Here is a 25,181-nt window from a genome sequence, read left to right as displayed (position 1 = left end):
TCATGTGACTGCAGGGTGTGACATCATCGGTGTGCGCTTCCTGTGTGGGTTAGAGCTGCTGGAGGGGGTTCCTGGCAGAGCTGAGAGCTTGTGGCCCCCCCTCTTCCTGGCTGGCTTCCTTGTGTCAGGGGCCCCTCCCAGCATGCCTGGGGGCTCTCAGCTGCACTATACCTCTCACTCCATCTGGCAGCAAAGCCTTGTAAGTCTATTTCACTTTCATCAGCCTTCAAATGACATGGGATGCTGGGAGTTGTAGTCCAGTTTTACTCAGTAGGCAGGGTGAGTGAAACTATAACTCCCACACACTGTTATTTAGTATTAAACACAGCAGGAGGGCTATGGGTTCCCTGAGCTCCATTACTTTCTAGTTTTCAGCCCCAGCCTGCCTACCTACCTACCTACCTTCCTGCCTACCTACCTACCTTCCTGCCTACCTACCTACCTGCCTGCCTACCTACCTACCTACCTGCCTGCCTACCTACCTTCCTGCCTACCTACCTTCCTGCCTGCCTACCTTCCTGCCTGCCTACCTTCCTGCCTACCTCCCTGCCTGCCTACCTACCTGCCTGCCTACCTACCTTCCTGCCTACTTACCTTCCTGCCTACCTACCTACCTTCCTGCCTACCTACCTTCCTACCTACCTTCCTGCCTGCCTACCTACTTGCCTGCCTACCTACCTACCTTCCTGCCTACCTACCTTCCTGCCTGCCTACCTTCCTGCCTACCTACCTACTTGCCTGCCTACCTACCTGCCATGCCCAATGCCCCAAGATCTCTGTCTCTAGTTCTTCTAGTTCAGTCTTTTGTGCCCCTTTCTGGGAAGCCCTATATGGGGGGGAGAGTGTAACAACCGGACCCTACACAGCACTTGTCCTGCTTACAGAATAGGCCCCAACCTCCCTGTAGAATAGATTCCATCCCTGTAATAAACCGTATCAATAGTGCTACAGGCGCCTATACTCATTGGCTCATATCTCCGTAACTCTCTTTTATTTCTACTAACGACGATCTCCATTCTTTCCACAGAAGTTTCTATAGCAAGGGGAATCTGCTCTGTTATACACAGCAATGGTAATGTCCAGTAAGAACAAGAATGGGGCCACTAAGGAGATCTTAGATCTGACTATTGAGATTCTCTCCCTGCTGACTGGAGAGGTAAGGGAAAGTCAGAACTCAACAGCACTGTTAGATTGGGGTGAATGTTTGTGCCCTGGGTACCCCTGGAACTATAGCAGGGTGACTGTTACCCCAATGTTTCTATATATCTGTAACCTTGTTATGGGCTAAGGGGGCCCAGCCTGAAGGCCAGTTAGGGGGGGATTTGGGGGCTTATTTGTGCCCTGGGTACCCCTGGAACTATAGCGGGGTGACTGTTACCCCAATGTTTCTATATATCTGTAACCTTGTTATGGGCTAAGGGGGCCCAGCCTGAAGGCCAGTTAGGGGGGGATTTGGGGTGAGTGCTTATTTGTGCCCTGGGTACCCCTGGAACTATAGCAGGGTGACTGTTACCCCAATGTTTCTATATATCTGTAACCTTGTTATGGGCTAAGGGGGCCCAGCCTGAAGGCCAGTTAGGGGGGGATTTGGGGGCTTATTTGTGCCCTGGGTACCCCTGGAACTATAGTGGGGTGACTGTTACCCCAATGTTTCTATATATCTGTAACCTTGTTATGGGCTAAGGGGGCCCAGCCTGAAGGCCAGTTAGGGGGGGATTTGGGGTGAGTGCTTATTTGTGCCCTGGGTACCCCTGGAACTATAGCGGGGTGACTGTTACCCCAATGTTTCTATATATCTGTAACCTTGTTATGGGCTAAGGGGGCCCAGCCTGAAGGCCAGTTAGGGGGGGATTTGGGGTGAGTGCTTATTTGTGCCCTGGGTACCCCTGGAACTATAGCGGGTGACAGTTTTGTGGGAGGAGACCTGACCCTTCTATCTCCCCTGCTGGCTTACAGCCCAGAATGTAGGCAGCATGTGGACGATGGAGCAGAAAATGACAAAATACTCCCTACCAGGGTTGACTTCTCGCTGTTAATCTGCAGGATTATATTCTAATAAAGAAGGAGCTCAGCAATGGAGAAGACTACAGTGATCATAATACATCAGACTCTACAGAGGAGACAAATTCCCTTCAGCACCTGTGGGAAAATGGCCAAAAGGTTCTGGAACTGGCCAATAAGATTGTTTGCCTGCTGACAGGAGAGGTAATTATTGGCAGCCAGTTTAACCCTGGAATTATCAGTATGTGGCTGTTCCCAGGGGCTGCTGGCCTAGAATGAGGGCATTGTCTGTTTGTGCCTCAGGTTCCTGTGCGCTGTGAGGATGTTGCCATCTATCTCTCGCAGGAGGAGTGGGAGTATTTAGCCGGACACCGGGAGCTTTACACAGAGCACAAGGCTATGAGCTTGTTGGGTAAGAAGTAATTTTGTATCCCTTGCACTGTGGGAAATTGTACAAGTGTGGGAAAGGGAACCCGTTATTATTAACTGATCATTTCCATCGGTCCCTGCCCCAGCGGCACTGGCTTCAGATCAGCGGTATATACTGGAATTATAGGAGGGAAGCAGAAATCTGCAGAAGGTACAGAGTCAATGCCCCATACAAAGTGCTGTGTAGCTATTTCCTAACCGTGTTCCTTTCCCGCAGGTGAATGTAAGAACATGAGCCCCACAGGCCGCGGCTGCTTGTCTTTGTACCCACACCGTTGCACAGAGGAAGAGAGGAGGGCTGGGCGCGACTTTAAGGTAGAACAGTTCAGCGACCGCTAGTGGAATCTTTCCAAAACTCCAAGGGCACTCGTCCCATCCATTTCCCCAAACCCATATCCATTATTATATGTTCTTATGTGATCAAAATGAGTTTATTTGTATTCGACCCAATAAATGGCCTAATTTTAGCAAAGGTATACAGGTGCCGCTGCTTGTGGTTGGTCCAGGCTTTTATTATGGGTTTCCATTGTAAGGCTATACATTTAGCTTTTTTGGGATACTAAAGCTGGCCATACACATACCAATAATAATGTAAAATACTTTGTTTAATATGGTTACTGGTACCTGTATGGTGGTTTTGCCCAGCCCATGTCCATGTTCCATAAATCTGCCAGCTCACTATGCCGCCCAGTACATCAGCAGATGGGGAAGCTACCAGGCTTCTGCTTCCTGCTGTCCCAATCGCTTGGGCTAGTTGCCAGGATGATACAAAACAACAGGCAGCCAGACCATGCATGATCGCATGTATTCTATACACTAGTTTGCTTGGGGGCCATTTACAAACAGATTTTGTATTACAGGTTGAGCAAGCAGATCTTGTACATACAGAGGTGATACCAACAGGTAAGAAGCCACAGTCTCTGCTATCTGCCTATCTGGTTTGGTTTTGTTTGGAAAATCAGGACCCCTTCAGCCCATAGAACCATTGTGCCTCTGTTATTAAAGAATAAGTAAACTTTTTTTTTTTTTAATTACTCTGTTCATCCCCCAGAATAACATACCTTTCTCCCTACATCCAGATTTATTTTGTTTCTCTATTACAAACAGCTGAACTGCAGCTCTTTTACTGACTTCCTTGTCTAGCATGAAACTCTGCCCCTTTTTTGCTTTCTGAGCCCTCCTTCCCTCTCCAACTATAAAAATCTCAGAGGTTCTTACTGCGCATACCCACTGCCTCTGCTCCAATAAAAAACAATCAGGCATGCCCAGTAGGCACCTCTTTGAGGTTTTTATAGTTGGAGAGAGGAGGAAGGCTCAGAAAGCAAAAAAGGGGCAGAGCTATATGCTAGACAAGGAAGTCCATAAAAGAGCTGCAGTTCAGCTGTTTGTAATAACAAAATAAACAAAATAAATCTGGATGTAGGGAGAAAGCTATGTTATTCTCAGGGTTGTAGTAATTTTAGTAAATTTCAACATACAAGGCTTAAGGTCCCCATACACGGGCCGATTCTAGCTGCCGATATGGGTCCCTTAGATTCGCCAGCTAATCGAATTATAATGACGGGTATAGGCAAAGTCGGCCCGGGGACTGCATCAACCAGCCGATGCGGTCCCTGGACCAACTTTGCCTATACCGGTCGTTATAATTCGATTGTATTGTAGTGTATTGGCACCTTTACTTATCTGTTAATTATCCTTTACATATTATATACACTTATGTCTGGGAACCAAAATCCCTACAAGGTAAAAGCAGCATTTATGCCCAAACAGAGGCGCCTTATGTGTAAATGCACATACAGAATTTTGCTTTTATAAAATGTTAGGGCTATAGTGTAGGAGCAGAACCAGGAATGTTACGTGTAAATCAGAACTGTGACCAGTAGAACAGAGAGAGATTTATATCTCATGGTTTCTTTCTTGTAGATGCAATAAAGACGGAAGCTCCATCAGAGGATTATCCTGATACTGCGCCTACGTGTGAGAATGAGACCCAGATACCCACAGACAGACTGCAGGGAGCTGCCATAGGCAATGATTTCCACTCATCACTAGAAGCACATCTCCCAGACTCACCCAGCCGCCATAGGAAGATGGAATGTTCATCTGATGATACAGACACCCCAGAAGCTAAGGGGTACACCTGTACGGATTGTGGCAAACACTTTACAATAGAATCAGACTATATCTGTCACCAAAGAACACACAGCCCTGAGATGTTCCGCTGCTCCGATTGCCATAACTGTTTCGGCAGTCTCGCCGAGCTCGTCATACACCAAACTCTGTACAAGGAACAGTGCGGCAAAACTGTGCTTTCTAGAGGCAAATCTCCCACCCAGCAGAGCGAGAGGCAGGGAAAAGGTGGGAAAGGGGTCACCCAACTAGTAACCAACAACGGGGTGAAACCATTCACCTGCTCGGAATGCGGGAAGTCTTTCACTAAACGTTCCAATCTCACTATGCACCAGAAAATCCATTCCGGGGAGAGACCGTTTTCCTGCTCCGAGTGTGGGAAATGCTTCACTCAGAGTTCCAAGCTCCTGATCCATCAGGGGACTCACACAGAGGAGAAACCATTTGCTTGTTCCGAATGCGGGAAGAGCTTTTCTCAGATGGGTTATCTCTTAACTCACAAGCGCATTCACACAGGGGAGAAGCCGTTCTCCTGCCCGCAGTGCGGCAAACTGTTTACACGCAAATCGACTCTCCTGAAGCATCAGAGGATTCACACGGGATCCTTTCCCTGTTCCTATTGTGGGAAATGCTTCAGCCAGAAGTCCAATCTGATGTCCCACCAGCGAATACACACCAGGGAGAAGCCTTTCGCCTGCGCCAGTTGCGACAAATGTTTCACAGACAAGTCGGCCCTCATTAAACACGAGCGAGTCCACACCGGGGAGCGGCCATTTATATGCACTCACTGCGGGAAAGGCTTCACCCAGATAACCCATCTCACCACTCATCTGAGGAGTCACACAGGGGAGAAGCCATTTGCCTGCCCGGATTGTGGGCGGTGTTTCGCGGGCAAACCGGCCCTCGTCAAGCATCGGCGGCTTCACGCTAAGGAGACCGCTCTTGTGTACTGAGTCCTAGAATTAATACTTCTAAAGACTTATTATAGGATTATTGGGTTTTTTTCATACCACAATGTGGTAGTTCTGCAAAGCCTTATTCTAAATCAAGTAACTGCGCTGTATAATTGTATTTAAAGAAACAGAAACACCAAAAAAAATTATATTTATAATTTTATATAAATAAGCTACTGTGTAGCAATAGGGGCAGTTGAAATAGGGCTAAATGGAACAGGTTAAATAGCAGATATCAGATGAGCGCTGTGGAACGCCATTATATTCTATGGAGCTTATATTTATCTGCTTTGTATCCTTAGCCTTTTCTCCTGTAAATGGCTGCCCCACCCTACAAAGCAGTTTATTCATATAAGCTATAACTGTGTATCTGAAGCAAACATATAAGTTTTACCAGCGCAAAACAACATGACTTTAATTTTTTCATGTCAACAGAAAAGTGTCAACGGTCTAACCTGATCGAAACAAAGGAAAATTCTAAATAAATGTAAAAAATTGCACTATTTCTGATATAATCAAGTAAATATTCACTGCCCCCCTTTTAATAAACAGTCTCCATGTTTGTGCGCAGGCTTTGTGTCATGGTGTTTTGTTCAAATACATCAGTGGTCCTTGTTACCTAGGTAACCAGCCATCATATAAAGATGGAGGGTCATATAAAGTAACCCTTAATACAAGGCAAAGGTAGTGCCCTTTATTACATAACCCCCTTATATCTTTTGCCTCAGTTGGTAACTCTTCTTAGCAAGGAGATATTTGGGTAAGGCTAAGGCTGATTTCTGCCGGAGCGGTTGAGTTGCCTATGATAGATCTCTACTATTGCAGGTGACTATCTGGTACGAAAAAGGCTTTCCATCAGCAACAATAGGAGTCGCCAGTGAAAAGCCCTTCGCATCACTTGAGTTTCCAAAGTCGCGTGAAGTTTCCTCTGCAGGCAACTCCGATTACCGATGCAAAGGGCTTTCGACTTGAAGACTCCTATATTTGCTGGTGAAAAGCCTTTTTGGAGCAGTTAGTCACCCGCAATAGTAGAGATCTATCATAGGCAACTCAACCGCTCTATCAGACATCTGCCTATGGGTGAAGACACACAGAGCTACTAGTAGCAGCTACTTGTCACGGCTACTAAAATAGACAATGCTGATCATTTACTGATAACTGTCTCTGTGTGTTTAGCAAAGGCAATTCTCAGTATTGTCTATGGCAGGGGATTTTCTGCCGTTCAGTAGCCGTGACAAGTAGCTGCTAAAAAGTAGCTCTGTGTGTCTTCACCCTTAGGGCAGTGGCACATGGGGAGATTAGTCGCCCCGCAATAAATCTTCGTTACCACGGGCGACTAATCTCCCCGTAATGCCGTCCTATCCGCAAGAATATAAATCACCGGAAGGATGGCATACGCATTGCTTCAGTTTCCCAAAGTTCCCTTGAGAGGCGACTTCGGGAAGCAACACGTATGCCATCTCACCGGTGGTTTACATTCTTGCCCGTGGGATGGCATGTCAAGGAGATTAGTCGCCCACGGTAATGATTTATTGCAGGTGATTACCGTATTTTTCGCCGTATAAGACGCACTTTTTCTTCCCCAAAACTGGGGGGGGAAAGTTGGTGCGTCTTATACGGCTCTCTGCGCCTTCCTCTATGTGCCGCGGCTCTCTGCCGCATCCTCGCTTTTATATGGTTGCGCCCGTGCGTACTGAAGTCACACACACAGGGCGCAACCTTATAAAAGCACAGAAGCAGCTGGGAGCCGCAGCACAGAGAGGAAGACATCACGGGAGCCGGAGGCTGCTGGGGGGAGGTTAGGGGGGAAATGAAAGGCGCTTGGGGGCCCTGGGGAAGCTGAAGAATGCTGGGGGTGCCGTGGGGGAGCTGGAGGATGCTTGGAGGCCCTGGGGGACGCTGAAGGATACTTGGGGGGGGGGGCCCTGGGGGACGCTGAAGGATACTTGGGGGGGGGGCCCTGGGGGACGCTGAAGGATACTTGGGGGGGCCTGGGGGAAGCTGAAGGATACTTGGGGGGGCCTGGGGGAAGCTGAAGGATACTTGGGGGGGCCCTGGGGGAAGCTGAAGGATGCTTGGGGGGGGGCCTGGGGGAAGCCTCATTATGTGCGAGCCCAGAGACAATTAACTTTATACAGTTAATATAAAATATTTTACTACAGTATTTGGTTCAGAATCTTTTTTTTCTAGATTTTCCTCCTTTAAAATTGGGTGCGTCTTATATTCCGGAGCGTCTTATAGGGCGAAAAATACGGTAATCTCCCCATGTGCCACTGCCCTAAGGGTGAAGACACTTGGGCGATTAGTTGGCGCAACTACGATTGCAGCGACTAATTGCTCCGATTTAGCAACCAAAGACTAATGTACGAGTCACCGCAGCTAATCCTGTGCGATTTGCGCCAATTAGTTGCGACTTTTAAAAAGTCACAGCGACTAATTGCCCCGTGTCTTCGCCCTAAACCTTAGCCTTTAGGTAAAGCACAGGAACAACTCGCACCCCCTCACCATGTGTAGCGCACAGAGCAGTCAGAATTGTCTGATCTCTGGTTTTAATCAGTATTTATACCTTTACCATTTGAAGGTAAATTTATCTCTAACCCCATAAAGCTTAGACCTGTGCAGCTTGTTGCACTAATTCCAATTTCCTTAAGACTATGTGCCTATGTATATTTATATAGAGCTTAAAACTGTTAGTAGCCATTGTCATGACTAGTAACTACTACAAAATACTATTAACCCTCATAAAACTGCTATGGAACAGTTTGCAATACTGGTATACACACCACAGTTTGCTCCCCTGAACATGTGTACAAATTAAAAGGAAACTCCACCCCAAACAGGCAGATATTGTACCCTGATAAAGTTCAGTGAATGTAATAGATTGTAAGCTCTGCTGCGGCAGGAACTGATGTGATAATGAACAGTTTCTGCCATGTTGTGTAAATGTGCGTCGGTGCCAAATTATGCCTAATACATAAATAAAATGGAGAATTTGATGTGGTCACATAACCAGTTTGTACCACAATGGTAGCTGTAATATTCATTATATCAATGTCTGTACTAAAATTTATGTTCTGCTCTGTCTGAATTCCTGCTTCCAAAAGTCTGTTAGAAAACAGACTTTTGCAAGCAGGAATTCAGACAGAGCAGAACATAAATTTTAGTACATCAAAATTGTGCAAATGGAATTTCAACCACATATTCAGTTAAAATGGCAAATGAGCCTTAAACTGATCAGGTAACAAATAAGCACTCACCCCAAATCCCCCCCTAACTGGCCTTCAGGCTGGGCCCCCTTAGCCCATAACAAGGTTACAGATATATAGAAACATTGGGGTAACAGTCACCCCGCTATAGTTCCAGGGGTACCCAGGGCACAAATAAGCACTCACCCCAAATCCCCCCCTAACTGGCCTTCAGGCTGGGCCCCCTTAGCCCATAACAAGGTTACAGATATATAGAAACATTGGGGTAACAGTCACCCCGCTATAGTTCCAGGGGTACCCAGGGCACAAATAAGCACTCACCCCAAATCCCCCCCTAACTGGCCTTCAGGCTGGGCCCCCTTAGCCCATAACAAGGTTACAGATATATAGAAACATTGGGGTAACAGTCACCCCGCTATAGTTCCAGGGGTACCCAGGGCACAAATAAGCACTCACCCCAAATCCCCCCCTAACTGGCCTTCAGGCTGGGCCCCCTTAGCCCATAACAAGGTTACAGATATATAGAAACATTGGGGTAACAGTCACCCCGCTATAGTTCCAGGGGTACCCAGGGCACAAATAAGCACTCACCCCAAATCCCCCCCTAACTGGCCTTCAGGCTGGGCCCCCTTAGCCCATAACAAGGTTACAGATATATAGAAACATTGGGGTAACAGTCACCCCGCTATATTAGTGTTAATGCCCGGCACATACAATGGAAAATCCCTTTAGGTTTCAGACTATTTTAGTTGTATTTGTACCATTAGTGATTCATATGCGCAGAGAACACTCACTCTCACAGAATCCAATGAGTTTAATAAACAGGGAACTCTGTCCCTTTAAGACTTCCATGCTGTAAGGCTGCATGCCATGTGACCATTTAGCGCTTCTGGGAGATGTAGTTCCGTTGAGCTTACCAGCAGGGCTCGGCTGTAGAAGCAAAACTACATGTCCCAGAAGGCTTAGGGTAAACCAGGGAGAAGAGGCAGAGGGCGGAGCTGTAGGCGGGGGAACCTGTGCTGTAGAAGTGCGGCTGCTGAGTGACCGTTCAGGAAGAAGCGGTGAGTGTGAGGGGCCGGGGGGCTGCCGTGAGTCCGGGCTGCGTGTTGGTTACTATTAAGTTATAAAAGCCCCAGGTTGCAGGGCTGACCGGTTCTGGGATAGGGTTATTTATATTGAGGCGCTAAAGGGAAAGTAAATACAATGTAAATGGGAAGTTACTGTGTGGAGCTTTGTGACTTTATTTCCATTTATTAAACGCTGTTTTGGAGTTATTGGGGTTATTGGGGAACTTTTCAATTGGTCTTCATTTATTTTGTATAGTTTTTGAATTATTTGCCTCTTTGCAGCTTTCAAATGGGGGTCACTGACCCCGGCAGCCAAACCCTATTGCTCTGTGAGGCTCCAGTTTTATTGTTATTGTTACTTTTTATTCCTTATCTTTCTATTCAGGTCCCTTCCTATTTATATATCGGCCTCTCGTTCAAACCACACCCTGGTTGCTAAGGTAATTTGGACCCTAGCAACCAGATAGCTGCTGAAACTCCAAACTCAAGCTTCTGAACAAAAACATAAATGATTAAAAAACTACCAACAATAAAAAATGAAGACCAATTGCAAATTGTCTCACAATATTACACATGGAAGTTGTGTTCCTTTTTTTAACCCTTCCTTATCCTAATACAAATTAGTATTCGGATTCAGTTCGATATTCGGCCGAATCTTTCACAAGGGATTTGGGGTTTGCCCGGATCCTAAAATGGGGGTCCTGATGCCCATGTTTATACACTGGCTACACAATGAGATGGCAAGGAGGGAAGGGGAAAGGGGATTCTGAATGTAAAGTGAAAGTAATTGTCTGTCCCGCCTCTATGACTAAGGGTTAGAGGGCGGGGCATGCAATATATGATTGACAGCTAGGATTTTTAAATGCCAGATCTCTCCGTAGGCGCGACAGTTCCACAAGGAGCAGAGACAGAGGTTACGGAGCTCCCGGCGCAGCCATGATACACACAGAGCGGATTGTGAGCCTCACGTTGGAGATTCTGTCCCTTCTGACTGGAGAGGTGAGAGACAAACCAGGGGCCAAACAAACCGTCAGGGGAATGGGAGTTGCACCTCTATGGTTACGGCCCTGACACGCACCAATCATTTCTCTATTCTCTTGAGAAATATTTTCAGCCGGGAGCGATGTAATAAATGGCACTGAATTCCCAGGTGCAGTTACCTATAGCAACCAGTCAGCGGGGAAAATTTGCTGGTTACCTATTTAAAAGCAAACATCTTATTGGTTGCTATGGGTTACTGCTCCTGGGCAACCTTAGTGCTTACATGATTGCCATGATTTTTATCTCTAAATGACACTGTTACACAGCAAATAATTCCCTCTGCCATTTAACCTTTTATTCTTGTACCAACAAATGTATTTGTAGCTGTAATATTGGTGTGTAGGCGCCATCTCAGTGCCTTGTGCCTGAGTCTGAGCTTTCAGCCAGCGCTACACATTAGAACTGCTTTCAGCTAACCTATTGTTTCTCCTACTCCCATGTAACTGGAGGAGTCCCAAGCCGGACTTGGATTTCTTACTATTGAGTGCTATTCTGATACCTACTGGGAGCTGCTATCTTGCTCCCTTCCCATTGTTCTGCTGATCGGCTGCTGGGGGTGAGGGGGGGGGGATATCACTCCAACTTGCAGCGCAGCAGTAAAGTGTGCCTGAGCTTTCAGCCAGCGCTACACATTAGAACTGCTTTCAGCTAACCTATTGTTTCTCCTACTCCCATGTAACTGGAGGAGTCCCAAGCCGGACTTGGATTTCTTACTATTGAGTGCTATTCTGATACCTACTGGGAGCTGCTATCTTGCTCCCTTCCCATTGTTCTGCTGATCGGCTGCTGGGGGGGGGGGGGGGGGATATCACTCCAACTTGCAGCGCAGCAGTAAAGTGTGCCTGAGTCTGAGCTTTCAGCCAGCGCTACACATTAGAACTGCTTTCAGCTAACCTATTGTTTCTCCTACTCCCATGTAACTGGAGGAGTCCCAAGCCGGACTTGGATTTCTTACTATTGAGTGCTATTCTGATACCTACTGGGAGCTGCTATCTTGCTCCCTTCCCATTGTTCTGCTGATCGGCTGCTGGGGGTGAGGGGGGGGGGGATATCACTCCAACTTGCAGCGCAGCAGTAAAGTGTGCCTGAAGTTTATCAGAGCACAGGTCACATGGCTGTGGCACCCTGGGAAATGAAGAATATGGCTAGCCCCATGGGAAAAACAGATTACAATGCAGGATTCTGCTGGAGAAGCTCTATTAACTGATGGGTTTGTAACAAACATGTTTCCCCAAGGCTGACAGATAGGGGGATATGACTGCCAGTCACAGCTGTAATTGTTTTTATACACGCACAGGACTATATAGTGGTGAAGAAACAGAGTAAGGAAGGAGCAGCCACCAGCAGGCTTCCCACCCCAGATGGCGACGACAAGTCCCAGAGCCACAAACCGGATCCTCCAGGCAGTTCCCTGATCCCCAAACAGAACCCCAGGGAGAAAGGTTTGGAACCGGCCGGCCCAGAGGTGATCACTGCTGGGAACTGGATTTCATACACTGTGGGAATTTAATGAGCAGTTTGGGGCTCACGTTAGATTCACTGTATTTTCCAGGTTGTGCTACGGTGGGACGATGCCGCAGTCTATCTCTCCGTGGAGGAGTGGGAGTATCTAAAGGGACACAAGGAGCAATACCAGCAAGCGGTGATGGAGGATTGTCAGCCTGTCTGCTCTGTCGGTAATACCCCTTATATTATGTGGCCTATTAAAGAATCTCCCCAAACTGGAATATATATATATCAGTAAATATTGCCCTTTTACATCCTTTCCCTTGAGCCGCCATTTAGTGATGGGCTGTGTGCCCCCTCAGAGATCAGCTGACAGGAAGTGATGCAGCTCTAACTGTAACAGGAAGTAGTGTGGGAGCAAAAGGCAGAACTCTGCCCATTCATTGGCTGATGGGGCCTAGCATGTATGTGTGCCTTGGCTTGTTTGTGTGCACTGTGACTCCTATGATCCCAGAGGGCGGGGCTTAGTACATAAAATGGCAGTTTCCTATTTAGGATTACCCAATGGCACATACTGCTAAAGTATATTTATATGAAAATGGTTTATTTAGATGAAGCAGGGTTTTACACATGAGCTGTTTATAGGATATATTTTTATAGAGACACAGTGTTTGGGGTAAAGTTTTCCTTTTAAACGGAAAAATGCCCCCTTGCACTAGACAGCATGCCCAAGCCAATTAGATGTCCCTGAGCAACCAATCAGCAGTTAGCTGGTACATGAAAATGATATTCCAGTGAGGGGCTAACTGCTAGAGACAGAGACAGCTGTAGCCATAATGCAGTACAAGTGACCACAGAACCACCAGCTGGTACTGGATTGGTATGTATGGGCAGAGGAAACCACTGGGGGAACTGGGTCGGTGATTCTAGCATTGCTTAAACCCAGTGTCTAGTCTGTGTATAGTAACCAAAGTATTGTGTGAATAAGGGCAAGTTTTTGTGTTTCATTTTCTGACCAGGGTGCGACACTGGAAATCCAACCCCGCAGCAAAGCAAGCGAGACAGGGAACTGAAGCTGGAACCGCAGGAGGAAAGAATCCATCCAGGTCCGTACACTCTGGTACCAAACCGACAGTATTTAGTCTGTGTATAGTAACCAAAGTATTGTGCGAATGAGGGCAACTTCTTTGTGTTTCATTTTCTGGCCAGGGTGCGACACTGCAAACCCAACCCCGCGGCGGAGCAAGAGAGACACGGAACCAAAGCCAGAACCGCAGGAGGAAAGAATCCATCCAGGTCCATTCACTGATACCTACTGGGAGCTGCTATCTTGCTCCCTTCCCATTGTTCTGCTGATCGGCTGCTGGGGGGGGGGGGATATCACTCCAAATTGCAGCGCAGCAGTAAAGTGTGCCTGAGTCTGAGCTTTCAGCCAGCGCTACACATTAGAACTGCTTTCAGCTAACATATTGTTTCTATTAAAAAACCCAATAGGGCTGTTCTGCCCCCAATAAGGGGTAATTATATCTTAGTTGGGATCAAGTACAGGTACTGTTTTATTATTACAGAGAAAAGGGAATCATTTAACCATTAAATAAACCCAATAGGGCTGTTCTGCCCCAATAAGGGGTAATTATATCTTAGTTGGGATCAAGTACAGGTACTGTTTTATTATTACAGAGAAAAGGGAATCATTTAACCATTAAATAAACCCAATAGGGCTGTTCTGCCCCCAATAAGGGGTAATTATATCTTAGTTGGGATCAAGTACAGGTACTGTTTTATTATTACAGAGAAAAGGGAATCATTTAACCACTAAATAAACCCAATAGGGCTGTTCTGCCCCCAATAAGGGGTAATTATATCTTAGTTGGGATCAAGTACAGGTACTGTTTTATTATTACAGAGAAAAGGGAATCATTTAACCATTAAATAAACCCAATAGGGCTGTTCTGCCCCAATAAGGGGTAATTATATCTTAGTTGGGATCAAGTACAGGTACTGTTTTATTATTACAGAGAAAAGGGAATCATTTAACCATTAAATAAACCCAATAGGGCTGTTCTGCCCCAATAAGGGGTAATTATATCTTAGTTGGGATCAAGTACAGGTACTGTTTTATTATTACAGAGAAAAGGGAATCATTTAACCATGAAATAAACCCAATAGGGCTGTTCTGCCCCAATAAGGGGTAATTATATCTTAGTTGGGATCAAGTACAGGTACTGTTTTATTATTACAGAGAAAAGGGAATCATTTAACCATTAAATAAACCCAATAGGGCTGTTCTGCCCCAATAAGGGGTAATTATATCTTAGTTGGGATCAAGTACAGGTACTGTTTTATTATTACAGAGAAAAGGGAATCATTTAACCATGAAATAAACCCAATAGGGCTGTTCTGCCCCCAATAAGGGGTAATTATATCTTAGTTGGGATCAAGTACAGGTACTGTTTTATTATTACAGAGAAAAAGGAAATCAGTTTTAAAATTCTGAATTATTTGATTAAAATGGAGTCAATGGGAGACGGGCTTTCCGTAATTTGGAGCTTTCTGGATAATCGGTTTCCGAATAAGGATTCCCATACCTGTATTTCATTAGACAGATCCCATATCACAGACCAGTGATATTCAGTTACACTGTGTATCATACTTACATATTGTTCACTTTGCTTTACAGATACGCCCCTGGTTAGTGAAATACAGACTGACGGACCCCACATTAACCCTTCCCATGAATATCTAAATATCGTTACCGTTATGGAAACGGATCAGAAGGAATCCCTAGCTGAGTGCCCCTCGCCCGACAGAAAGAAGGACGACGCGATGAAGGATCGGAGCTTAGAGAAAGAAACGCGTTTCAGAGTCTCGCCTAGAAGGCACCGAAGGGGAAAGTATAGGCCTACAGGGAACCCCGGCGTCGGGAGAGCTCCAGAAACCCCAATCTATGAATTCAAAATCCAATCTGATGTTAATTGTCTCCCAAGCGATGGAAACCTAAACAGGGGTTCTTCTGCCCCCCAGGGAAACCGCCCCAAAATCTCCGCCGTAATCACTTCCCAGAAACAAACTGACGCCAAATGTGGGAAAGAGATCAGCAAACACTACAGCCAAAGGCTGGGACCCGACAACGAGAGGCAGTTTGTGTGCTCCTTCTGCGGGAAATGCTTCAGAAGCTACTGCTACATCAGCCGGCACATCCGCTCCCACACGGGGGAGAAGCCCTTTCAGTGCCCCGTATGCAGCAAATGCTTCTCGGATAAATCCGTCCTGATCCGGCATCACAAGAGCCACACGGGGCAGAGACCATTCACCTGTAGCTACTGTGAGAAATGCTTCTCCCACAGAGCCGGCCTGCTGGAGCATCTCAGTCTGCACGCGGGGGATAGACCCTACGTGTGCCCCGAGTGCGGCAAGTGCTTTAAGTACAGAGCGTCCCTCACGAGCCATCGGAGGATTCACCGAGGGAAGAGCATCTGTGTGTGAGGGAACGGCGCTCCGGGTTCCAGACTGACAATTTGGAGTCATTTAGTGCAGCGGTTCTCAACCTGTGGGTCGGGACCCCTTTGGGAGTCGAACGACCCTTTCACAGGGGTCGCCTAAGACCATCGGAAAACACATATTTCTGATGGACTTAGGAATAATAATATGGTTGGGGGTCAGCATAACATGAGGAACTGTATTAAAGGGGTCACGGAATTAGGAAGGTTGAGAACCACTGGTCTAGATCATGGCATTAGGAAGGTTGAGAACCACTGGTCTAGATCATGGCATTAGGAAGGTTGAGAACCACTGGTCTAGATCACGGCATTAGGAAGGTTGAGAACCACTGGTCTAGATCACGGCATTAGGAAGGTTGAGAACCACTGCTTTAGTGCCTTTAAAAGGAAGAATTGCCTGTTATAAGACGATAACATTCCCCAAATGCATCTATCCAATCATAATAGACATAAAGATATTAATATTCATCACTCCAGCGATTCCTTTGGAAAGGGTCAACTCCAAAAATAGCTCTTTATAAACACAAAGTAAAAAAATACACGGGTGGGGGGGGGGTCTGCGCACGAATTTCAGGCATGCGCTTTATTTGCACCTTTGTGCGCGTGTCACGTTCTCTGCGCCTTATGCATGCATTTTGTCGCGCCTTCTTGTGTGCGGCACGCTATTTCGTGCCTTTACGTGTGCGATGCGGGAACTGCCGCGGCCCGGTGCCTAACAGTCCACGGCCCGGCGGTTGGGGACCCCTGATTTAACCTATCGGCTATTGCAGGATATGTATTGGGCAGGCAGTTGTGGAACTAATGGAAAGTATTGACGTTGTCATAAAACCGGCACACAAGGGAGGAGGAATGGTAATGGATACAGCTAAATACAATAAGCATAATAATGTGTTTATTCCACGGGGCAGCCATATTTCCCAGGGTGCCACAGTTGGTATATGCCTGTGACCGTGTAAAAAAGAAAAGGAAAACCCCTATCAGGGTTTATTTTCCATGTAGTCTTTGTAAAGTCTTTAAGTACAGCCATAAAACTTCTACTACTGGAGATCATTTTACAATTCAGGAAATACGACTCGGTTACTGTAATATAGGTACTGGAGTGCCATTGTGGCCTTTACTACGTAGGGAAATCTAATAGGAGTCTGAAATAATAGGAGAACATATTAATAATATATATAAAGTAGGGAATCCCGGATTCAGTTTGGGATTCGGGTGATTCCAGGCTTTTTTTAACGGATTCAGTTTCGGCTGAATCCACAGTTTTGACCGAACCAAATCCTAATTAGCATCTGGAAAGGGTTAAATGGTCAGGGGGGGGGAAATTTTCACTACGCGCGCGGCAATTTTTAACCCGTTCTGGTCCTAATTAGCATTTGCTAGTCAGGAATTGGTTCGGGATTCGGCAGAATCCGTCAGGGTGGGTTTGGGGGTTCGGCCGAACCCATAAGAGTGGGTTGGGTGCATCCCTAATATAAAGGGTATAAGAAACATTTAGGGGCACATTTACTAATCCACGTACGTCCGAAAAGCATCCGAATGCGGGTTTTTTTCGCAATGATCGGTATTTTGCGACTTTTTCTAGCGCTCAATACGAAAAAGTTGCGACAATTCGCGAAAGTCGTAATGGCTATGAAAAAGTCACGACAATTCACAAAAGTCATAATGCTATGAAAAAGTTGCGACAATTCACGGAATTTGTAATGGCTATGAAAAAGTCGCAAAAAATACGAAAAAGTCGCAAAATGTTCGTTTTCCAATCCGAATTTTTCCCATTCGGATTCGTGGATTAGTAAATCAGCCCCTTAGTGTCTAAACAAAAAGCATCATAAATCTCCAGAGGAGCTGAGATGGTTTGTATTGAATTAGTCAAGCCACATTGGAGAGGGGGGTGACACCATAAAACGGGAGAGTTGGTGGATACATTGAAATCTCTTCATCCCCAAGGTATTAACGTCTATAATCTTAGAGCTTTTATAATGTAAGAAAAAAAAGTCTCGCTACGATCTCCTTTATATGCCTTTTGTATGTGTTTTTATTGGGGTTTATATAGAATGTAGGTGATAATATCCTGTAGGTGACAGTCTATAAAGATTTCTACTTAGGTCTTAAATTGGTGATAATTAGTGATGGGAGAAATGTTTTACCAGGCGCGTTTCACCCGCGTCAAAAGAATAGTTGCGCATCAAAAAAGGATAGTCGTGGGCGACAAAAGAAAAGCCGCAGGCGACAAAAAAGGATAGTAGTGGGTGACAAAAGAAAAGCCGCAGGCGACAAAAAAGGATAGTCGTGGGTGACAAAAGAAAAGCCGCAGGCGACAAAAAAGGATAGTCGTGGGTGACAAAAGAAAAGCCGCAGGCGACAAAAAAGGATAGTCGTGGGCGACAAAAGAAAAGCCGCAGGCGACAAAAAAGGATAGTCGTGGGCGACAAAAGAAAAGCCGCAGGCGACAAAAAAGGATAGTCGTGGGCGACAAAAGAAAAGCCGCAGGCGACAAAAAGGATAGTCGTGGGCGACAAAAGAAAAGCCGCAGGCGACAAAAAAGGATAGTCGTGGGCGACAAAAGAAAAGCCGCAGGCGACATAAAAGGATAGTCGTGGGCGACAAAAGAAAAGCCGCAGGCGACAAAAAAGGATAGTCGTGGGCGACAAAAGAAAAGCCGCAGGCGACAAAAAAGGATAGTCGTGGGCGACAAAAGAAAAGCCGCAGGCGACAATTTTTTTTTGACGTGCAGCATTTTCGCTGTTTCGTAAATCTTTTGGCGAAGAGAAACGGGACAGATTCGCTCATCACTAGTTCTTCCAAACGTTGAAGAAAGACATAAGATGCAGGGCCGCCGCTCCCTATAAGCAGAGTACTCAGTCTGCATAGGGCACCAACTCCCAGGGGGGCACCATCCCAGCTGCTCCAAAAAAAGAAACATTTTTATATATTATAACATACCCCCCAACACTGTCCCGCCGGTTTTTATAGCGCATCCCGCTCTCCCGGATAGTTCAATCAATCTATGGGGGCACTTACTATGGGGACATTGTCTTTGGGGGCACTGTGTGTGGGGCCCCTATAGTAGGTGTTTTTTTTTTATTATTTTATTTTTACTTCCGTAATATTTGGGGGAGGGGGCACCAAAGTAAATTTCAGCTTAGGGCACCCATTTGGCCAGCAGCGGCCCTGATAAGATGAATTGACTTCACGTTGCCCCACGGATTCCTGGTGCCTCTATGCCCTAAATGCCGTGACATCTGCCCAGCATGACTCCATCTCCCCAAGCTTACTCGCTCTGTTCCGATATATACGGATATTTAGCCATTTGGACGCAGATTAAATCTTAAAAAAAACCAACTTTTTGTTCCTGTGATTTTTAGCGCTAAAAATTGAGAAAATAAATTCATGTTTTGCTGTGACTTTTGCTTCCACTTTCCATTATTGTGCTCTGTACTTTCACTTGAAATCTACTCTCATTAATTGTAGGAATTTGTTGCATATAAATACCCCCCCCAACACAGGAACGCCAGGAAGGCGGGGTTGCAAGGATTAGGGCCGCCAACATTTGTGTGTAACGATACCGGGCAGCAATGAAGAGGGCAGGCCAGAGATGTAGAAGGGGCAGGGTCAATGATGTAGGTGGGCGGAGTTGTGATGTTAAGGGGCGGTCCGATGCTGGACGGGTGGCAACCCCAGCTGGGGCAAAAAGTTAAACTTTTTAATTCAACCACAGTTGCCATGATACAAACTCAGAAATTATATTACGAGGCACTGAGTTCTGGATTTGGTTGGGCAGTCGGCCACTCTCCTGGCCGAACCGAACCCTAAAATCGTATGACTTTTTATCATATAAAATGGAATTTTTATCAAAGAATTTGGGGTTCGGCCAATCTGAGAATACTGAATTCAGTGCATCCCTATATATTACTGAATAGCCGGGGGTGTAACTATACAGGACCCCCACTCTGTAACTGCTGGGGGGCCAATAACCAGTCATTCTACTGCTGTTCACATGGTGAAGCTCAGTGTTCCCAATAGAAACAGCTGATGTAGTTGATATAAATAGTTCCATTAATGAATGTGCTAATGAGCAGTCAGTTCATTGGGGGGCAGTGGAGTTTGCCCTAAGGGCCCTTACATATGGGCAATTAGCCGTGCATTCTCAGTAATTAGTAACTTCCCGTTAGGGTTCTTACACGGAGGCTTTTCTTGAGTCAGGCCTAACAATACAGGGGACGGGGGGGCCCAGACCACAGAATCTGCTTCCTCCATTTTGCATCCCCACTCCGTGCTGGCTCTGAGGTAGGGGAGCGGAATTTATACACAAATTGGGGGGCATGGAGGGGTGGAGGGAAGATGCGTAAGGGCAGGGAGCCCAGTCAGTTTGCTACTCCACACTGAGCCCCACTGAAGATTATTTTTTGCAGGGGGGCCCAGGACAGAGTAACTGGGTTTGAGTGCACTTACCTGCATCATAATTGGCTTTAGTATATTCTGTCTGCTCATGGGTTTGATTGCACTTGGGATTTTTAATGCCAATACCCACCACTACCCCTATCCCTACCCGCTATCCCTACCCCTATCCCTACCCCTACCCCAACCCCTACCCCTATCCCTACCCCTATCCCAACCCCTATCCCTACCCCTATCCCTACCCCAACCCCTACCCCTACCCCAACCCCTACCCCTACCCCAACCCCTACCCCAACCCCTACCCCTATCCCTACCCCTACCCCAACCCCTACCCCTATCCCTACCCCTACCCCTATCCCTACCCCTATCCCAACCCCTATCCCTACCCCAACCCCTACCCCTATCCCTACCCCTACCCCTATCCCAACCCCTATCCCTACCCCTATCCCTACCCCTACCCCTACCCCTATCCCTACCCCTACCCCAACCCCTACCCCTATCCCTACCCCTATCCCTACCCCTACCCCTATCCCTAACCCTATCCCTACCCCTTAAACTGATGCACAGCCTTAGTGCTGAAAGGAGTTCTAATGTGTAGCGCTGGCTGAAAGCTCAGACTCAGGCACACTTTACTGCTGCGCTGCAAGTTGGAGTGATATCCCCCCCTCACCCCCAGCAGCCGATCAGCAGAACAATGGGAAGGGAGCAAGATAGCAGCTCCCAGTAGGTATCAGAATAGCACTCAATAGTAAGAAATCCAAGTCCGGCTTGGGACTCCTCCAGTTACATGGGAGTAGGAGAAACAATAGGTTAGCTGAAAGCAGTTCTAATGTGTAGCGCTGGCTGAAAGCTCAGACTCAGGCACAAGGCACTGAGATGGCGCCTACACACCAATATTACAGCTACAAATACATTTGTTGGTTCAAGAATAAAAGGTTAAATGGCAGAGGGAATTGTTTGCTGTGTAACAGTGTCATTTAGAAATAAAGAGTGCCCCATAAATATCATGATAGTATCCCTTTAACGTTTAGTATGTTGTAAAATGGCCAATTCAAATAAACTTTTTAGTTGGTCTTCATTATTTATTTTTCATAGTTTTTGAATTATTTGCCTTCTTCTGACTCTTTGCAGCTTTCAAATGGGGGTCACTGACCCCGGCAGCTAAACCCTATTGCTCTGTGAGGCTCCAGGTAAATTGTTATTGTTACTTTTTATTACTTATCTTTCTATTCAAGTCATCTCCTATTTTTATATACCAGATTCTCATTCAAATCACTGCCTGGTTGCTAAGGTAATTTGGACCCTAGCAACCAAATAGCTGCTGAAACTTCAATCTAGAGAGCTTCAAAACAAAAATAGAAATAATTAAAAGAAAAACTACAACTATACAAAAATGAAGACCAATTGCAAATTCTCTTGGAATTTTACTCCCTGCATCATACTAAAAATTAGCCTTAAGGTGAACCACCCCTTTAACTTTTAGTGTGATGTAGAGAGTTATATTCTGAGACATTTTGCAATTGGTCTCCATTTTTTAGTATTTGTAGTTTTTTAGTATTTCCTTTTCAGTTCAGCAGCTCTCCACTTTGGAGATTTAGCAGCTATTTGGTTGCTAGGGTCCAAGTTACCTTAGCAACCAGGGAGTGGTTTGGATGAGAGACTGATATATGATTAGGAGAGGGGCTGAATAGAAAGATAAGGAATAAAAAATAACAATAACAATAAAACTGGAGCCTCACAGAGCAATAGGTTTTAGCTGCCAGGGTCAGTGACCCCCAAAACCACAAAGAGTTGGAAAAAGGCAAATAATTCAAAAACTATAACAAATAAATAATAAAGACCAGTTGAAAAGTTGCTTAGAATGGGCCATTCTATACCAAACTAAAAGTTAACTTAAAGCTGAACCCCCGTTAAGGGCAAGGACTACTATACACTGTGCCTAATTGTTAATACTGGTGATTATAATGGAATACTGATCCTATGTTACTGCGGGATTGTTCCCCAGGTGGTGCCCCAGACTCCCCTGCTGCCCTGGACCGCTTCACTCTAGCCAGCTGGCCATTCAGATTTTGCACAAAGCTACAGTCCTCTTATAGTCCATTGATATTGCCCTGCAGTGGCTACAAGGACACAACCAGTGGGCAACATCTCCACAGATCAGGACCTCAGGGCCATTACCACTATACTGAACCCGGAAATAGACAAGTCCAAAACCCCAGGGGAGGCGCTGAAACCCTCCAGCGGATTGGGCACCATGGAAAGAACCTCCGAGGCTGCAGAATCCCACAGGCACCCAGGTCTGGATTGTTATGACGTTCCTGACTTGGCAGATGATGATGTCTCCCAGCTTTATGAAGCTTTGGATGAACTTTCATTGGTAGATGGAGCTCAAGTTATTGATTCAGAAACTGCTTTGCCCCATGTCTCCAGTACAGTAAATGCCTCCTGTATGGCTACAGCCTTGGACGATAATGCTAACTGTTAGTAACCAACTGGGCCTTTCCTAAAATATAGACAGAAAAGGGTCCGACTGTTGCTCAGAGCAAAGGCAGAAAAGCAAAGCGCAAAGGAAAACTGAAGCGTTCCCAGTCTCCAGCAAGTGAGTCCCGTGACTCGGGCCGGGTTGGCGGGCCGGTACCAGTGCGGCACGTATGGCCACAAGTGACCCATAGCTCATTACTGCAGTCTCCAAGCATGTGGGACATTAGGCTCCTGAAAGCCAAATTAGCACAGCCTGCTGGGAGCTCAGAAATCTATTCGGCAGAAGGTTTCCCAGAGTTGGGGGCAGTTGTTCCTCATGGTACAATGACTTAACTCTGCAGGTCCCCAATCCAAGTAGCTCAGCTCTTCAATTGCCCCTCTCCCCTATCTTCTCATTAAACTTTCAAGCCCACAAATCTTTTTCGTGCTGTCGTCAAAGTGGGCCTCCACTCCTGGGCAGAACATGGAACTTAACAGCCAAAAGTCACAAATGGTGACTTATTCCAAAAGTGATTAATTGTTGCACCATGTCCGATGGAATGGCAGAACATAATGAACACTCTCTACCTGTTAAGTGCCCTACTGGGGGGTGTCATGGTGGTTGGTGGAGAAGGATCCATTAACTGCTAAGTATCTGCATGGAGGATTTTGTTTTTTGTTCCCAAGGGGGCGCTCCTGATGCAGCTGTCTAACTGGCACTGTATATTGCACTAATTGCTTTCCTTGTTATCAACCTCTATACAAAAAATTAAATTGTTTGCTCTAAAGACATTTGATTGGTTATTACTGTAATCATGTCAAGGCTACCGTCCATAATTATGGTGCCCCATATTAGCAGGGCCCTGGTTGGTGGGTTCTTCCAACCACTAAACTGGGACACCAATAAGAAAAGATAAAACCCCATGCATGCATGATCATGCCCCTGATCTGCCCTTGCCACTCCCCAATTACAGGACAGGTATGGGATCCCTTATCCAGAAACCCGTCATCCAGAAAGCTCCGAATTACGGAAAGCCTGTCTCCCATAGACTCCATTTTAATCAAATAATTCAGAATTTTAAAATTGATTTCCTTTTTCTCTGTAATAATAAAACAGTACCTGTACTTGATCCCAACTAAGATATAATTACCCCTTATTGGGGCAGAACAGCCCTATTGGGTTTATTTCATGGTTAAATGATTCCCTTTTCTGTGTAATAATAAAACAGTACCTGTACTTGATCCCAACTAAGATATAATTACCCCTTATTGGGGCAGAACAGCCCTATTGGGTTTATTTAATGGTTAAATGATTCCCTTTTCTCTGTAATAATAAAACAGTACCTGTACTTGATCCCAACTAAGATATAATTACCCCTTATTGGGGCAGAACAGCCCTATTGGGTTTATTTAATGGTTAAATGATTCCCTTTTCTCTGTAATAATAAAACAGTACCTGTACTTGATCCCAACTAAGATATAATTACCCCTTATTGGGGGCAGAACAGCCCTATTGGGTTTATTTAATGGTTAAATGATTCCCTTTTCTCTGTAATAATAAAACAGTACCTGTACTTGATCCCAACTAAGATATAATTACCCCTTATTGGGGCAGAACAGCCCTATTGGGTTTATTTAATGGTTAAATGATTCCCTTTTCTCTGTAATAATAAAACAGTACCTGTACTTGATCCCAACTAAGATATAATTACCCCTTATTGGGGCAGAACAGCCCTATTGGGTTTATTTAATGGTTAAATGATTCCCTTTTCTCTGTAATAATAAAACAGTACCTGTACTTGATCCCAACTAAGATATAATTACCCCTTATTGGTTGCAAAATAATCCTATTGGGTTTAATTAATGTTTGATTGATATTTTAGCAGACTTAAGGTATGGAGATCCAAATTAAGACCTCTTATCCAGAATACCCTTGGTCCCGAGCATTCTGGATAACGGGTCCTATACCTGTATATTAAAACCAGTGGCGTAATGATAGAGGAAGCAGACCCAGCAGTCGCGGGGGGCCCAGGGTCCTGACTGAGGGGTCTGCTTCCTCCATTTTACATGTAAATCCCCACTCCACACAGGCTCCATGGTAGGAGAGAGGGTGGGGAGCAGGGATTTATGTGTGAGTGGGTGAGGGGGATAAGTCAGGGTAGGGGGCCAGACAAGTTTGCTACTCTGCGCCGGGCCCCTTGGAAGATATTTTTTGCAGGGAGGCCCAGCACAGAGTAGTTACACCACTGACAAAAATCCTACCTGCACCATTTTGGGGCCCTGCCTGCATCACCCCTTGTACCCCTATAATGGAGGCCCGGATCACACTATACCCCTGACTGTAACAATCCATACGATTCAGTAGTTGCAAAAAACTGCCTCCATGCAGGTTTATTGCATACCTTCCAACATTTTATTAAGAGAAAAAGGGACAAAAATATGTGACGCGGGTAGTGCGGCAAAAATGTTTTGGCCACGCCTGCTTTGTGACCACGCCCCCAGGCCCGGATTTGCGGAGAGGCCGCAAAGGCCCGGGCCTAGGGCGGCACAAAT

The 25,181-nt window shown here is 45.9% G+C and overlaps 2 protein-coding genes and 1 pseudogene across 5 annotated transcripts; all 3 read left to right on the top strand.

Moving 5' to 3' along the window:
* LOC116406442 overlaps window positions 1-23,420 on the top strand; it is a 954,163-nt pseudogene extending 930,743 nt beyond the window's left edge.
* LOC100494833 (gastrula zinc finger protein XlCGF57.1) lies at window positions 47-6,084 on the top strand. 2 transcript variants are annotated; one of them, XM_004912239.2, is made up of 7 exons: window positions 47-199; window positions 1,028-1,156; window positions 2,044-2,205; window positions 2,305-2,413; window positions 2,648-2,745; window positions 3,291-3,333; window positions 4,354-6,084. In XM_004912239.2, the coding sequence occupies exons 2-7, from the start codon at window positions 1,070-1,072 to the stop codon at window positions 5,511-5,513; spliced, it is 1,659 nt and encodes a 552-aa protein (XP_004912296.2). In that variant the 5' UTR covers window positions 47-199; window positions 1,028-1,069; the 3' UTR covers window positions 5,514-6,084. The 2 variants fall into 2 exon arrangements, with proteins under 2 accessions (XP_004912296.2, XP_002942448.3); XM_002942402.4 differs by having other exon boundaries at window positions 190-279.
* On the top strand, window positions 9,678-16,015 carry znf205 (zinc finger protein 205). Of its 3 annotated transcripts, none has more exons than XM_002942412.5 (7): window positions 9,678-9,780; window positions 10,668-10,785; window positions 12,125-12,292; window positions 12,380-12,503; window positions 13,293-13,379; window positions 13,483-13,569; window positions 14,954-16,015. In XM_002942412.5, exons 2-7 carry the CDS (start codon window positions 10,723-10,725, stop codon window positions 15,757-15,759), a joined length of 1,335 nt encoding a protein of 444 aa, XP_002942458.2. In that variant the 5' UTR covers window positions 9,678-9,780; window positions 10,668-10,722; the 3' UTR covers window positions 15,760-16,015. The 3 variants fall into 3 exon arrangements, with proteins under 3 accessions (XP_002942458.2, XP_004912298.2, XP_012813541.2); XM_012958087.3 differs by lacking the exon at window positions 9,678-9,780 and adding an exon at window positions 9,782-9,807; XM_004912241.4 differs by lacking the exon at window positions 13,483-13,569.
* Window positions 23,421-25,181: the final 1,761 nt, after the last annotated feature.

The sequence above is a fragment of the Xenopus tropicalis genome, chromosome 2 (assembly GCF_000004195.4).
Source record: "Xenopus tropicalis strain Nigerian chromosome 2, UCB_Xtro_10.0, whole genome shotgun sequence".
NCBI classification, from domain to species: domain Eukaryota; kingdom Metazoa; phylum Chordata; class Amphibia; order Anura; family Pipidae; genus Xenopus; species Xenopus tropicalis.
This window is presented reverse-complemented; position numbering and strand designations above follow the sequence as displayed.

Bases quoted from the DNA above. Each gene is read 5' to 3' on its own strand.
- LOC100494833 (XM_004912239.2), top strand. From the start codon at position 1,070: ATGGTAATGTCCAGTAAGAACAAGAATGGGGCCACTAAGGAGATCTTA. The intron at 2,206-2,304 runs GTAATTATTGGC...TTTGTGCCTCAG, and splicing joins TTTGCCTGCTGACAGGAGAG to GTTCCTGTGCGCTGTGAGGA. The intron at 3,334-4,353 runs GTAAGAAGCCAC...TCTTTCTTGTAG, and splicing joins TACAGAGGTGATACCAACAG to ATGCAATAAAGACGGAAGCT.
- znf205 (XM_002942412.5), top strand. From the start codon at position 10,723: ATGATACACACAGAGCGGATTGTGAGCCTCACGTTGGAGATTCTGTCC. The intron at 10,786-12,124 runs GTGAGAGACAAA...ATACACGCACAG, and splicing joins TGTCCCTTCTGACTGGAGAG to GACTATATAGTGGTGAAGAA. The intron at 12,504-13,292 runs GTAATACCCCTT...TTTTCTGACCAG, and splicing joins TCAGCCTGTCTGCTCTGTCG to GGTGCGACACTGGAAATCCA.